This window comes from Leptodactylus fuscus, chromosome 1 (genome assembly GCF_031893055.1).
Source record: "Leptodactylus fuscus isolate aLepFus1 chromosome 1, aLepFus1.hap2, whole genome shotgun sequence".
NCBI lineage: Eukaryota > Metazoa > Chordata > Amphibia > Anura > Leptodactylidae > Leptodactylus > Leptodactylus fuscus.
In genome coordinates, this window is record NC_134265.1 from 216,060,298 (window position 1) to 216,076,708 (window position 16,411).

Consider the following 16,411-nt stretch of genomic DNA (forward strand, 5'->3'; position numbering starts at 1 on the left):
TATCTGGATGATGGCCTGGAAGAAGCCCCAAACAATTACCAAAGAAATTCAAGCGGTCTTGCAGGCTCAGGGTGTTTCAGTGTTAGTGCAAACTAACCATCAACATTTGAATGAAATAAAACGCTATGGACCCAGGATGACCCCACTGCTGACACACAGACACAAAAAAAGCTAGACTGCAGTTTGCCAAAATGGATCTTTCTTTCTGAGAAAATGTCTTGTGGAGAGAGGAGATCAAGATAGAGCTTTTTAAAGCACATCATTCTGTTTACCGAAAACGTAATGAGACCTAAAAAGAAAATAACACTTTACCAACAGGCAAATATGGTGGAGGTTCAAAGATATATTGGGATTGTTTTGCTGCCTGGGTGCCTTGACTGCGCAAAGCATCATGAAAGATTGCCAAAGGATTTTGAGTCTCATTGTCAGAAGGGTTGGTTTGCCTTGTAGGTCATGGGTCTTCTAGCAGGACAATGATCCCAAACATTTCAAAAAACACCCAGATATGGATGGAAACAAAGCGCTGGAGAGTTCTGAAGTGGCCACCAATGAGTCCAGTGTAAATCGCATTAAACCTGTGGAAAGGTCGTAAAATTGCTTTTTAGAGAACGTACCCTTCAAATATGAGTGGCCTGTAGCAGATTGCAAAAGAAGAGTGGCTCAAAATTCTAGTTGAGAGGTGTAAGAAGCTTGCTGATGGTTAAATATTAAGTTGAGGGTGCCAGTATTTTTTTTTCTGGACCATTTTTGGAGTTTATATAATTTTTGGCTTTTTTTCTTATATTTTTTTTTTCAATTTATTTATAATATTGTTATTGAAAGTTTTTCAAGGAACATGCATAGTACAGAAATATAAAGATTGATGATCTTATATATAAGCATTAGACAATCTGAGACCTATAGCAATGTACTAATAAAATGAAAGAACAATAACAGATCTGTGAACCCAATTACGTATAGGTAATACTAGGGTTTCATATTATAACGTGTTCAAATGTGTACTGGTAGCCTCACTCAATTCCCTTCACTCTAAGGATTGCTAAAAAAAAAAAAAAAAAAAAAGAGAGAATACAGGAAAGCAAAAAAAAAAAAAAAAAAAAAAACAGGTAGAGAAGATATAAATTTAGAGTGAGATCTATTTTTCCAGCTGGACAATTCTTCGAAGCGGGCTATTTGATTGACTGGCTTTCTCTATCCACTCAACTTTTTATGGTGGGTCATGTGTTAACCATTTGCGAGGAATCAATGAATTTGCAGCCGACAATAAAAGGGAGATGAGGTTGTTGCAGGAAGGAGTGTACTGAGGTGAGGGAAGTGCCAGAAATACCATTTGTTGTGTGAGTTTGAATGAGTCCGAGGATAACTGTCTTACAGTTCCCTGAACATCATTCCAGAAAGGACTGATCATTGGGCATGACCACCAAATATGTGACACAGTTCCACTCTGCAGTTTACATATCCAGCACAAGTCTCTGTCTAGCAAATTCTTTTTGTAAAGCCATTGAGGTGTGTGATACCACCTTGTCAGCATTTTATAATGCATACCTCCCAACCGTCCCGATTTCCGCGGGACAGTCCCGATTTGGGTGACATGTCCCGCGGTCCCGGTTGGAGGGAGGTATGTCCCGATTTCAACTCAGATCTGCGTCCAGAGGACGCAGATCTGAGTTGAACACACATGCGGCTGAAGGAAGGAGCTGACACAGGTCAGCTCCTCGCTTCGCCGCTGCCCGCCTCTCTCCCTGACACACGCGGCTGAAGCTGCTCGCTTCGCCGCTGCGTCTCTCTCTCGCTGACACATGCGGCTGAAGCGAGGAGCTGACCTGTGTCAGCTCCTCGCTTCGCTGCTGCCGCCGGCTCCTGGCTTGTAGACGCGATGTACACGCCAGGAGCCGGCGGCAGCAGCAAAGCGAGGAGCTGACACAGGTCAGCTCCTCGCTTCAGCCGCATGTGTCAGCGAGAGAGAGAGACGCAGCGGCGAAGCGAGCACGCTAGCAGCTTCAGCCGCGTGTGTCAGGGAGAGAGGCAGCAAGGGAGCGGAGGAGAAGGTAAGTTTAATGTGGAGGTGGAACGTGAATCTGGGGGCAGATGAAGGAGAGGACGGCATGACATTGGGGCAGAGATGGGGGACATGAATCTGGGGGCAGAGATGGAGAGGACATGAATCTGAGGGCAGAGATGGGGGGACATGAATCTGGGGGCAGAGATGGGGGACATGAATCTGGGGGCAGAGATGGAGAGGACATGAATTTGGGGGCAGAGATGGAGTGGACATGAATCTGGGGGCAGAGATGGAGGGACATGAATCTGGGGGCAGAGATGTGGGACATGAATCTGGGGGCAGAGATGGAGAGGACATGAATCTGGGGGCAGAGATGGAGAGGACATGAATCTGGGGGCAGAGATGTGGGGACATGAATTTGGGGGCAGAGATGGAGGGACATGAATCTGGGGGCAGAGATGTGGTGACATGAATCTGGGGGCAGAGATGGAAGAGGGACATGAATCTGGGGGCAGAGATGGAAGAGGGACATGAATCTGGGGGCAGAGATGGAAGAGGGACATGAATCTGGGGGCAGAGATGGAAGAGGGACATGAATCTGGGGGCAGAGATGGAAGAGGGACATGAATCTGGGGGCAGAGATGGAAGAGGGACATGAATCTGGGGGCAGAGATGGAAGAGGGACATGAATCTGGGGGCAGAGATGGAAGAGGGACATGAATCTGGGGGCAGAGATGGAAGAGGGACATGAATCTGGGGGCAGAGATGGAAGAGGGACATGAATCTGGGGGCAGAGATGGAAGAGGGACATGAATCTGGGGGCAGAGATGGAAGAGGGACATGAATCTGGGGGCAGAGATGGAGGGACATGAATCTGGGGGCAGAGATGGAGGGACATGAATCTGGGGGCAGAGATGGAGGGACATGAATCTGGGGGCAGAGATGGAGGGACATGAATCTGGGGGCAGAGATGGGGGACATGAATCTGGAGGCAGAGATGGAAGGACATGAATCTGGGGGCAGAGATGGAGGGGACATGAATCTGGGGGCAGAGATGGAAGAGGGACATGAAACTGGGGGCAGAGGAAGGGTGTATATGAAACTGGGGGAGAGATAGAGGGGGGACATATAATTTACGGGTGACTGTAGGAGGATTATACTGTGTGCGGGCACATGAAAAATTAACAAGTGGGCGGAGTCAACACAAAAGTGGGTGGGGCTAAATTTGCCGCGGTTCTTCAAAAGTTGGGAGGTATGTATAATGTGTTTCCTGTAGGCGTACACATAGGGAGAAGCATGTGAATGTCGCATGGGGTTTTTTGGTTAGGCTTTTGAGGCCGCCTCAAAATCCTGACCAAAGAGAAGGCTCCCATTGAAATCAATGGGAGGCAGTCAGTTCTTTTTTCCAGGAGCCGGTTTGCTCCAGCTCTCGGAAAAAGAAACGAGATGCTCATTTTTCAGGCCAATTCACCTTACGATTCGGCCTGAAGACACTCCCTCCTCCCGACTAGGCCCATTCATTGGGCCTATTCCGGAGTGGAGTGCACAACTGGATGCCAGTGCAGTGCATAGACATTCAGTCGCGGCTACCCGTATTTTGGTCCGGGACCTGAGGCGGCCTCCGCCTCAGGTTCCGGACCAAAAAAAACCCTGTTTGAACTTGCCCTTATGTTTAACTCTCGTTCCCATGCCGTTAGTTTTGGATTCACAGAGGATTGACAAAGGTGGCAAGAACATGTGATGTTTTGGACAATAACTTGTGACTTGCTACTAGAGTGCATTCAAAAGTTCTGTGCATATAGTATTAGTCTTTGACCATTCTCCAACAATCCCATGCAAATGATCTTTGTGGAGGAAAGATAGGGAGGATTCATTTTGTATGAGTGACTCAAATCTTTCAATGCTTACGTTTTTAGCCTCATCCAGTATAGCATCCTGTTACCATACACACTAGCCTCACTGCCACCCACCAGTCAGAGGAGTAGGGGCATGGTCACGGACAGGCCCCCTTGAAGAGAGGGACATGGAGGCTGGTGAGTAGCCAGCTGGTATAAAAGGATGCCTTATGGCTATTTGTAGCGGCTTCGCATTCTAAGGATCAATGCCAAACATCTCTCGCTCTCTCTCACTCTCTTAGCACACCTGGGGAAGCTTTCATCTCATTCCCTGCATTTCCGCATTGAACCGAACATTCCAGCATAAGGCAATGTGTTCTGATATCAGGCCTTAATGGGTTCTGTAAGGGAGGGTTCACACGGTGTAACGTGCCGCATGATGTGCAAAATCACGGCCGCAAAATAGCGCGGCGCATACGATCCCCGCTCCCATTCAAATCAATGGGAGCGTGAACGGCCCGCAAAAGCTCATGCGGCGTCTACGTGCCACATCACGCGGCACGTTACACCGTGTGAACCCTCCCTAAAATTGGTGTAAGGAGTGGTATTTTGAAATATTATTGACCACTCCTCACCTTGTTTCCTAGTAGACTGGGTTTATGCAATTCTTGATTGTGGGCCATTGACTTTGTTCGCTTCTATATCTGTGGCTGCAAATGTAAATGACTCTAACTCACTTTCCTACAAACCTATAAAGACAAGGTATCAGGAGCTTTTGACTTTTCTAATACATAGTGAGCTAAACTAGGTAATGTTTTTTTGTTTTTTTGTTTTGTTTTTTTACATGGAATTTTGAATAATATAAATAAAAGTACATTTTTATTTTAGAGCCATTTTTGACAGTGATTACTTGGGAAGAATAAACTCATTCAAAATGGTATCACCACCCTGGTTTATACCTAATTTACAGACGGTGTTTTATACAGTGTATCTTTTCATTCATACAACAAATGTTCTCATGTGTTCTTTTTTTTTTTTTTAGGGGTGCCTTGGAAAGCTACAGGAGAAACTTCATTTTTGTTTGTTTTGGATAGTTTGGTCTGGTATTAGTATAATTGGGATGATGGTAAGTAACTGGATTATTCATTCAAGAGATGCTGTTTGTGTGTGATCCACTCTTGTATATGGTGAAACTCATAACACAAATGTTAAGGTCAGGATGGAAAAGTAATTGCAGCTTTTTTTTAGATCACAGTGAGACATGGTGAATTTGATGGTCACCAAAAATCTGCAAATTACAATACAATGTAAATGATTAATGAAAGCTTTTTTTTTTTTTTTTTATATAAATCCCATCTAAACATAAAGGTTACTGTGCCTCAATAAGGAAAGATCGTACGGGGATTTATAAGACCATGCATGCCCTGATACAAAATAAGGAATATGCAAATAAGATCTCCATTGGTTAAAAAAAGAAAGTTGCTTCTAGTGTTACAGTTGGAGGGTAGCAACCTATTTCAAAAAATCTTAAGGGAATAATCTAGGAATAGTAGACAGCAAATACATCTAAATGTAAAAATAGTGTGCAATACAGGATATTTCAAATCCACAGCATACCTATTATACTTAAGAATTCCAAGAAGATTCTGGATATTGTCACATATTTCAGGGGATCTAAAACAGAAAAAAAAACCTTGAACTCATCCATACTTGGAAAAATTTTAATAAAAAATGATCAAAGCAATAGCAATTCCCCAAAATGGTAGAACTAAAAAGTACACCTAGCCCTGCAAAAAAAGTTGCCCTATACATCTGTACATGGAAGTATAAAAAAAGGTACGGGTGTCAGAATATGGCGACTTTAAAAAAAAAAAAAAAAAAAAAATGCTGGGGGTTAAAGGGGTTGTCCCAGCTCAAGGATCCTATTTTTATACTGGTAGCTTATGTAAATTGAAGCCTTTTACTAAATATATTGCTTTAGAAATTCTGCTTTGTTAGCCTGGTATGTGAATTTATAAGCCTGCAGAACATTCTACGACATCAGAAGACAACTGTACCACCTCAAATCACCGCTAAGGGTCTGGCTAAAGATTTTTTATGCTGTCATCGCTCCAATCCTTCTCTACGGCAGCGAGGTTTGGGGCCCAGCCACCTACAAAGACCAGCCAAAATGGAACTCCAGCCCAACAGACACCTTCCACCTGGAGTTCTGCAAATACCTGCTCCATGTCCACCGCAGCACCTCCAACATAGCTTGCAGGACAGAGCTAGGCAGACTACCCCTATGGCTCACCATAAAGAAGAGAGCACTAGCTTTCCAGGCGCACATTCAGTGCCCACCACCACAAAGCATGGCTAAGCCACATAACTATAAAAAAAAAAAAAAAAAAAAAAAAAAAAAAAAACAGACACCCCCCAAACGCCAACCACCAAACTAAAAACACCAACAGATGATGACTAATGCCCAAATAAAGGCGACCACAGAGGCAAACAGAGAGCAATACATCAAAGAATGGAGAAACAAAATAAATAACTCCAAGAATCTCACCATGTACCAATCCCTACAAAGGGACTACACCATGGCCACCTACTTGGAGAAAATACACCACCCAAACACAGACAAGCCCTGAGCTGGTAGAGACTGAGTGCCCATAACCTAGAGACGTATAAGCCATGGGAGAACAGACTGTGCCAGCAGTGCGACCAAGGGGCCCTAGAAGACGAGATCCACTTCCTGCTATACTGCACCAAATACTCAGCTGTGAGGGCCGTCTACTACCAAAGACTCTCTGCCCACATCCCAGACTTCACATCTGCAGGCAAGAAGAGGAAACTCTACATCCTACTGGGAGGAGAGGAGGCCACTGTGGAGATCGCTGCCCAATACGTGCCCAGCTGTCACCAAACAAGAGGAAGATGAGACGCATGGACTATCAAACCACCCATCCCCTATGGACTACTAAACCCACCACCCAAACACCACTAAGCCCCACCCCCACATATCAACTGTCTACCCCATACCCACCGACACCCACACGCCCCAAACAAGAACGATGAGACCCTAAGGTCACTCAAACCCCCAACCAACGGACCCCTCCACCACCACCCTCCACCAACCCCAACCTCCTTTTTGCTTTGGCAACACCAAATGTCTTATTCTTTGGTAATGCTAATAAAGCAGGTCATGAGAGCTGGACAGACTAGTTGAGCCTGCTGCACTGTTGCCCAGTTAATAATGCCCACACTGTAGCCCCCACACAATATAATGACCCATAGTGTTCCCTATATACTATAACCATAATTCTAATTATTTTTTGGTTTGGAGTCACCGCAACATGAGGAAATGTATTGCGGGGTCACGGCATTAAAAAGGTTGAGAACCACTGTTCTATGGATCTGTGTGCGTTTACAGCTCAGCGCTTGCAATTGCGTTTGGTATTTCGTTCAGGGGGGTCCCCTCGGACTGAATCCAAATGCAGATGTGAACAGGGCATAACCTATCTGCAGGGCTAGGTTAATATCCTTTCTCTGTGGTGTGTGTGTGTGTGTGTGTGTGTGACCCATAGTGTTCCCTATATACTATAACCATAATTTAAATTATGGCTTTGGCCAGGAATGGCTACAAAGGGAATGGGAAATATATAGGAAGTTCTTATACTTCTCCCTTCTGCTCAAGCCACTCCTGGCTTTGGCTCAAAAAACTGCAACAAAAAAACTGCATTTGCGCAACGTGGGTCATCAGCCTAAACCAATAGAATTCTGATTCCCACATAGCCCAGGTGTTGAATTGAGGATGCAGATCTCTTTGACATAATTTTCAAATGCACAATGATAGATCTTTGGATCTGGAGAAATGTACTAGGTATTTGTCCACAAAATATGTGGGTTATTGGTTCATGTGGACTGCTTAGTTATTTTCCACCTTCTTTTTCAACACTGATCTAGTTCTCTTTCAGTGCAATCCTCATATCACCTAAGGATGTCCACAATAGGTGTTTAAAATCACATTCTGGCCTTGCTCAGGCTACTTCCCCCTAGCTTTAGCCACACTGACATGGAGTTGTTCTGTGCCTGATATATTGTGCCAAGCATATGTCACTGGAAACTTAAACCCCATAAATTATAATGTGGGTTCTCAAGGGTGCAGCAATTCTCCATGTATGGTTCCTATGTGATACATGACCCACAGCAGGGTTCAGAAATCAAAGAGGTGGTATGCAACAAGAAGGATAAGCTGTACAGGGTGCATTAGGGTAAAAGAATATGAAGGGATGTATGATATATGCAAGAAACATCCCCTTCTTTGAGTAAACTCAGTACCTCTCTTGATTCTTTCCCTTCTTGGCAGTTTGGAGAACTTCTCCTTGAAAATGTCCTGGTACTAGGCGAGTGACCTCGCTTTGATAACTACCTCTTGAAACTCCAGCAAAGTTCCCCTTTGTCCTGCACATTGATATAACATGTACGTGTTGTAAAGTGCGGTCTATGGCATGGCCAGTTTCTTATACCACACCCTCAATTTGCGTGTGGCAATGTAGGGCTTCAGGAATTGATCACTCCCCACATTTACCTATTGTATTTCAGGATGCAGTTTTGTTTAGGGGTCTCCATATTAGTGCTGTAGTGGCTATGTATTGTTGTCAATACAAAGACATATCTCTTGTCCTTGACATACAATATGTTGCTGGTACATTGAACCCTGCTCTCACCTCTTCTCTAGGAGTAATATAATGGGACTTCCCCCACTGCATTGTGAGCAATGGGTCTTACTGTGTATGTCTCCTGTTTTGTATGGACTAAAATTTTGTTACACAGCCACAAGAGGTCGCGGTTTGTCAAAATCAGATTTAGAAAAACAAACAAAACAAAACTGTAGTTTACATCTGATGTACCAGGGACACCGTAGTTCAGTGGTGTGGTGGCCATCTTGGAGAGCAAGACCTGAGATCTGAGAGAGATATGAACATTGAAAGGAGGAATCCAGCATGATCCATGGCCATGAGTGCTTCAGGGGTTTCAGAGCTGTGGCAGAGTGGAGCTGTGGCAGAGTGGAGCTGATGCTGCTGGTGACTAGGTTCCAGTGATATGGGAGACGTTTGTTGCCAGAGATGCCGCTTTGCGGTACACCGCATGCTCATCTGCAGGGGCTCCTCATCCATCCAGACTTCTTGGCTGATCGTACAGAGCAGATCAGGGTCGGTAATAGAACTATGGTGCACACACCTCACCACTTCTTAACACCAAGCTACTTGGAACTGAGTTTGAGCCTGTAGTTAGATTAGATAGGTTTATGGACTATATTGGGCCACACTTCAGCAGTATCTGCGCAACAGATGGTATGCCATTATCAAGCCTGTTCAGTAAGAAGCTTCTGAGAAACACTGTTCCGGTTATCTAACCACTCTTTTCTTTTTCTCTTCCTCTTCATGTTCTCAATGTTATATTGGGTTTGAGAGGGGAATAGTCAGTACAGATTGTAAGCTGTTGTGCCAGTACACTCCCTTTTCATTGTTCCTGAGTTAATACCCTTAACAGTAAATAAGTAGTTGGTGTTTGGAAATTTTGATTGAATACCTCACCAGCATAGGAATGCTTGTCGAACGCTAAGGGGTTAAACGCTTCGAATATTCGATGTGTTTAACCCGTTGGTGTTCAGCCGATTACACACATTCCTATGCCGGCGAGGTATTCGATCGAATATTACTTGCTCAACACTAGTAGCAATTACTTGGCGAGCTCTCAGGATCGGGGGGGGGGGGCACACTACATTCTGGGGGATCAATTCTGGTGTCTTTCACTTCATATATCCTAAATCTGTAGGTATACCCTGATGCACACTCGTACAGCTTGAAGCCTACCTTTAACTGTCTCAAGAATGTGCACATTTCTTTTGATGTTGCAGGGGCTCACCTGTTGAGAGAGAAATCCTGTGGTATTTTTGGTGATGTATTGCTAGGCATATAAATTGGTCTTCATCACCATGAGATCTATGAGATCCTCCATAGAATATAATTTTTTTTTTTTTTTTTTTTTTAAATCAAATTTACTGAGCCATGCAATTTAAAATTTGATCCCCCAGGGGGCATGTATATGGGGCACATAATTTTATTGAACAGAAGTCCAAATAGGGCCACTTCTCTCTGGATTGTATACAGTGGCTGCGGCATTCCTTTCAGAGGTGTCAAATGGAGTCGGTCTAAGGAGTCTCCCCTTTATCACTTTATGAGGAGGATGACCAATTAAAAAAAAAAAAAGTGTGAAAAATTTGAATTGCTGTCAGAGTTTATAATTATTATATAACACAATTGGACTTCCCTGCACTACTCTAAACTACAAATTTACTAAATAATACTAAACAATTTTATGCAAACTGATGCTAACACTAAATTATTGTGACCATCCCTAATGCTAAATCTAACTAAGGTGCTGGTTTCCTTGAACTAAACTATATATTTTTACACTAAACTATATATATATTTTTTTTTTTAAATCAATGTATCCTTCACTACAAGAATTTGCCAGCTTCCATTGAAGACTACTTGAAAATAAAATACTAACTCCTGGATTTTGAGTCTTGAGAAAAGCTATGATAGACCATAGCAAAATGGCCATTTGATAACTTAAAAGGAGTCTATCAATAGAAAAACATCTTTTTAACTTCTATCAGAAACTTTCCCGCCGTTTCGGATTTAAAATTAGTTTCTTCTGTTATTGCTAATTATGATCACTGAGTTCAGACAATAGCAGCCCCGGCAAGCCCGGTGGTCTGTTACATGCGAAAGGCAGAAGATACGAAGGGGAGTGAACACAATGAGCTAAGGGGCAGTGGAAATTATCATGCGGGGGGATGCTCATAATTAGCATAACAGAAGAAACTGATTTTATCAGAAAGAGCAGGGAGAAGAAAAAAGTGGAAGATAGGAGTGGAATAGCCTTTTTAAAGACTATTTCAACAGGCCATTACTTAAAAAGGTGTTTTTCCAATGATTAGACTCCCTTTAAATCACTTTCTATTCACTTATCTGGATCTCTTACAGAAAAACCACCTGAATACCTTTGTTTTTCAACAGGCTCACTAAAATATATTTTTTTTTCTGGAGATACTGAGAGAGGACAAGAGGAAGACAAATCCAAAAGAGGGGGAGGGGGGGGGGTGACAAGTAAGGGAAAAACTACCCTAACGATAGGGAGGAAAAAAATAGAATGAGAAAAACAAAGCTCTTGGGAAGATGGCTACTGGAGAGGGGCAGCCAGCAGTGCCCTCATCCACAATGTCAAGCAGGGTGCAGGGTACCCCACTGACGAGGCCTGAGCACCAGGAACCGATGTTGCAGTGAATAGCGAATATTGCTTCTAGCGGCATTTGCACCAGCCAGTCAGCCACTATCTCCAGGCGTTTTACTACACAACAGTCTGCCTCTCCTGGCGATGTAGTGGTTGTGGATCCGCAACCAGCATGTCCCGTCCTCAGTGCTAATGATGAGACACAGTTCCATGTTTCTGAGAATGAGCCCTTATTGTGCCAGGATATAGACTTCATGGCATGATAGTTTTCTAATACAGCGATTTTAAACTTTTTGGTATTCTTATTTATAAGTATAATTTGGGTAGCGCTTATTGTAATTAAGAACCATATACTTTGAATTAATATGTATATGCATATACATATTAAATGAATGGGTCGATTCCGGAGGCTGTTGCCGCCTGAAGAAAGGGCAACTCACTACTTTTTTCCGCTAGCGGCAACATGCCACTAGCGGAAAAAAGAACGCTAGTGATCTCCATAGACCACCATTGTATGGAGGTGGATTTTGAGGCGAAATACGCTGTCAAAATCCACCTCCTTGCCCCCGTGTGAACTAGCCCTTAGAAGAAAAAAAAATGTTTATATAAATTTTTCAAATCTTTCTTTGATGTGATCTTAAAGGGGTTGTCCCACGTCTCATACTTACCCGTCTTCGTTTCTGAGAATTCTTCTGTCTTCCGGCTTTGTCTCGTCATTGGTGGGCGGGGTCACATATGCAAAGCCAAGCGGCGAGATGCCGCCGGCCCTGCGTGCGCGCTCATAGACTGTCTAGCCTTCACAGTGCAAATACAGACCCGACAGGGTGCCGGGTCTGCATTGTGAAGGCTAGACTGGTGTATGAGTGTGCACGCAGGGCCGGCGGCATCTCGCCGCTTGGCTTTGCATATGTGACCCTGGAGCGGAACAGCATCGCTTCTGCCGCTGCTGTCTTCATGCAGGGCAGAAGCATAGGGATGTTGCTGGCTTCACCTGTGCCGGCGTAGTCCCCAGCATCCGCTGTAATAGAGAGGCGGATGCTGGGGACTACGCCGGCACAGGTGAAGCCAGCAACATCGCTATGCTTCTGCCCTGCGTGAAGCAAGCAGAAGCGATGCTGTTATTCCGCTCCTCCGGCAGAGCATAGAAGCAGAAGCATAGAGATGTTGCTGGCTTCACCTGTGCCGGCGTCTAACAGTGTATTGGCGACCCCTTCCCCCAAGGGGTAAACTACCCCCCGCCCCTCCAGGCTCGCTCCCGTGCACTTAGCCCCTCCTCACTCCCCCTGAGAGCAGGCTGAAACATCACTTGACTCGGGAGCAGCTAGGTCAGGGCTGTGGCCACAAAAAAATGAATAAAGTAATATAGTGGACAAACAAAGCAGTTCTGCTGAAGCAATGTATTTAGTAAAAGTCTTACATTCACATTTACAAGCATTATAGATAGGATCCTTGTGACGGGACAACCCCTTTAAACCGGCCTGAAAAACAGTGTGATTGTGTTCACACAGTGGAAAATGAAAAGAAATCCCTCTTCATTTTCCATGGCCGTATAGTTGTGACAGAATGCTGATGCAGGACCTAAACAGCAGGAAGGTTCAAGCGGTGGGTTTCTTCAGTGTGCTACTGCAATTTCTTTCTCCCATTGAAAATAATGGGATACATATACACGGTTGAAATCTGTGGTAAAATCCTACGTCCGAACCGACCTTAATTTTCATGATGCAAAAGTTGCTTAAAGTCTGATGTGTTGCTCTTTATTAACAGGTGCTGGCAATTATTTTTGATGGGATAATGATGACTCACAACCCTTTCCAGGATTTTCGAATATTAGAGTCTGGAACATTTGCATAGACACTAGGAAAAGACTCAAGATCATCAATTGCAAAATAACTTTTATGTTTTGAATAAATTTTTGTGCTCTACACTTGTTTACATACTGTATCTGTCCCTTTTTTTTTTTTAAATTTCTCTAATTTATCAATAATATGTAAATAGCTAAGTTATACGTTAAACCATATACCGTATTTTTCGGACTATAAGATGCACTTTTTTTTCCCCCAAAATCTGGGGGGAAAATGAGGGTGCGTCTTATAGTCCGAATGTGGAGCATCGCCATGTTCCTGCCGCTGCTGGCTTCCTGCAGTGACAGCAGTGTGGCAATGCTGCAGGCCCCGGCAACTGTGCCGGCGTCTTAAAACCCTTCCCGGCATCCACCGTTGTTTTTTTTGGGGAGGGATTGATGCTGGGTCTGTAAGAATAATGGCCGCCGCTCTGCTGCAGAGCGGTCACCATAGCAACCGGGTCTCCGCTATGGATCTCCGTACTGCTGCAGGGTCACCTGTCAATGTGGCCTTGCAGCTGTTGCAAAACTACAACTCCCAAATATTAAGTATTTTACCATTTTTTTTGCTTCAAAATTTTTTTTCCGTATTTTCCTCCTCTAAAACCTAGGTGTGTCTTATAGTCCAGTGCGTCTTATAGTCTGAAAAATATGGTAACAATATAATAGCAATGGTATAACTAGTATAGTATAACTATTAGTTGTAACATTAATAACTATGAATGTTACAACTAATAATTATAGGGCTCGTTCACATGGGGCAAGAGGGGGCGGATTTTGGTGCTGAATAAACGTCAGAATCCACCCCCTCACAATAGAAGTCTATGTAGACTGCTAGCTTACTTTTTTCCGTGAGTGGCATGTTCCCGCTCACAGAAAAAAGAAGCGAGCTGCCCTTTCTTCAGGTGGATTTCGTGGCTGTATCAAGCATATTTTGGTCTTATTCTGACTCTCCTTCCTGTGTCAAAATCAGGACCAAATACGCCCGCCCCTTCCCCTGTGTGAACTAGGCCATACTATTACCATATATATTACTGCTTCCAAGGTGTGTGCTAAAAATTCTTATTCTTTTCTTGGTTTTATTGAAACCAAGCCTGAAAAACCCAATTTATTTTATTTATTTATTTACTTTTTTTTTTTTTTTTTTGGGGGGGGGGGGGGGGGGTCTGGCACATGGACTTATAGGTTTCTTAGTGCCATAAGCTACTGTAAAGGGTAGGGAGGAAAGCAGTTATGCTCCTATTCAAGTAATAGTACACCTTTGTGATATATATTTATGATGCCATGTGGTACTTGTTTTTGTATCAATACTTGTAAGGCTGGGTTCACATCTGTGCCCCGGCCTCCGTTAAGCAGGTTTCCGTTTCCTGCCCAAAACTGGGCAGGAGACGGAAACGTGCAGTCAGTTTCCAAACTCATTCAACTGAATGGGTTTGGAAACTGTCCGGCTGTGAGCGCCGGTTTTATGCTCTTCGTGGCGAAATTGTTTTTTTATAACCAGACACAAAAATTGACATGCAGGACTTTGTGTCCGGTTAAAAAAAAAAAAAAAAAAAAAAAAAAACTGTTTCGCCGCGGAGAGTACAAAACTCTCACAGGCGCTCACGGCCGGATACTGTCCGGATACGGAAATTGGGCGCACATGTGAACGAGCTCTAAAATGTTTATAAAAAAAAACAAAACTCAAAAATAGTAAGAGTTGCACTACCTTAGCTTCACCACAAGAGGGTAGACTTGGCTGCAACCAAGACTCCAACTGATAGAAATACTGATGAGCTATCTTATGGATAAGTTACAACCTACCCAAACAAATAGAAATGCTAGTACACCTGAAATATGAAAACATAAAAAAAAAAGAAAATATTTTATTAATAAATCAACATTACATAATGAGAGAACACAAAGTCGCAAAGGGTTGCTGTAAAAAAAAAAAAAAAAAAAAAGCATTGCAGAGACATCTAGAGGAAAGATTGTGATGACGCTGATGCAAGAATGGCTAGTTCATTCAAAACAATGAGACAGATTTATTATGCCTAGTATGCCAGTTTTCTTGTGTACAAGGCATAAAAAGTCTGAATTTTATGCATAATCAGCGTTTTTTTTTTTTGTTTGTTTGTTTCTTCTACACTTTCCTAAAAAGGAGGCATGGACCAGGGTTCGTCCATCCACCAAGTAACACACCAATATTCAGCTTGGCTGCGGTCAGGCTGAATTACCCCCCTCCCCATAATGAATAATATTCCCAAGTGCATAAAATAAGAATCCTTTAATAGTCACACCATGGGGGAATTTCAGTGTGTTACAGCAGCATGATAATACAGTTACAGGATAATAACAGTAATATATTACAGAAGGAGACATACATAAACTCAAAATAGCAGATAGGAGAAAATACTAGGAGTCATAGCAGCTAAAGAAAAAGAAGACTTCAGGATCATTTAGTTCTTTGAGTGGAGTGCTCTTTGTCTGGCCTGATGTAGAGTATGTAGCCTGTCCACGGTTGGGAGAAAGGACCTCTGATAGCGCTCCTCACACTTGGAGTGAAACAATCCGTCATTGACAGTGCTGTCAAGGTTTCCTATATGGGGTGAGATTTATTTTCCAGCATGGAGCTCATCACGGACAGTATCTGTTATGTCAGTCCAGGTAGCTGCAACGGGGCTAAGGGATAGCAGTAGGGAATCTCGCCCTGCACTACTCCCACTAGCTATCCCGGTCCCTGCCTCACGGGTGTGGGTCGGCTGTACTCAGGCTAAGCCTGACCCCGACAGCTCCTCTCTCACTGATTCCGTAGGCCTAGAGGGAAGTGGGAGAAGGAATGCCCTATAAGACCTCTAGGGACTGGAGACTAAAGGGGGTCACCCCTAACGAACAAGTGAAGCTGCTACTGACCGGGACTGACAAGGGTGTGCGCTGACTAACAACACAAGCAGCACACAGGAAAAATGTGGGAAAGGATTCCCCAAAACCAATATGGGAAGGAACCATACACTAGGAAACAAACACAGGGAAACTGAGTAGAAATCAAAGGATAAGGCAATTCACTCACACAGTCAATTATACACAGAGGGAGGATTGGTGAACACAGAAGGGAAAACACACAAACCAACTTGTTCACCCAAACCTCCCAAAAATCAACCACGGAACTTCCTCTATCCCAGAACACCACCTACTCCTCCTGCTAAGGCCTAGCTCTGTAAAAGCGACACTCAGCACAGAACCATGGGAGGCATGGGTTTAAATACAGAGTAGAGACCACTCCTCCCAAGTGCAAATGGGAGGACAGACTAATCAACCAGGAGATAAAGCTGCCTACCAGCAGTGCGCGCATGCAAGTCAGAAGGTGTGCACCAATACTCACGACAGGACAACCCCGCAGCGCCAGGATGCCACCCCAGACACTGCGCAGCCAAAAACTCCCCAGGTAAGAAAAATAGAAATTAAAGAACC

At 43.8% G+C, this 16,411-nt stretch overlaps 1 protein-coding gene across 1 annotated transcript in view; it reads left to right on the top strand.

Annotated features, from left to right (window-relative positions):
• The window catches only part of LOC142189624 (tetraspanin-3-like), a 46,447-nt gene extending 33,475 nt beyond the window's left edge, over positions 1-12,972 (top strand). The window contains exon 6 of the mRNA XM_075262229.1: positions 12,886-12,972. Within this exon, the coding sequence (XP_075118330.1) occupies positions 12,886-12,972 (87 nt within the window). The remainder of the gene's footprint in view (positions 1-12,885) is intronic.
• Positions 12,973-16,411: the final 3,439 nt, after the last annotated feature.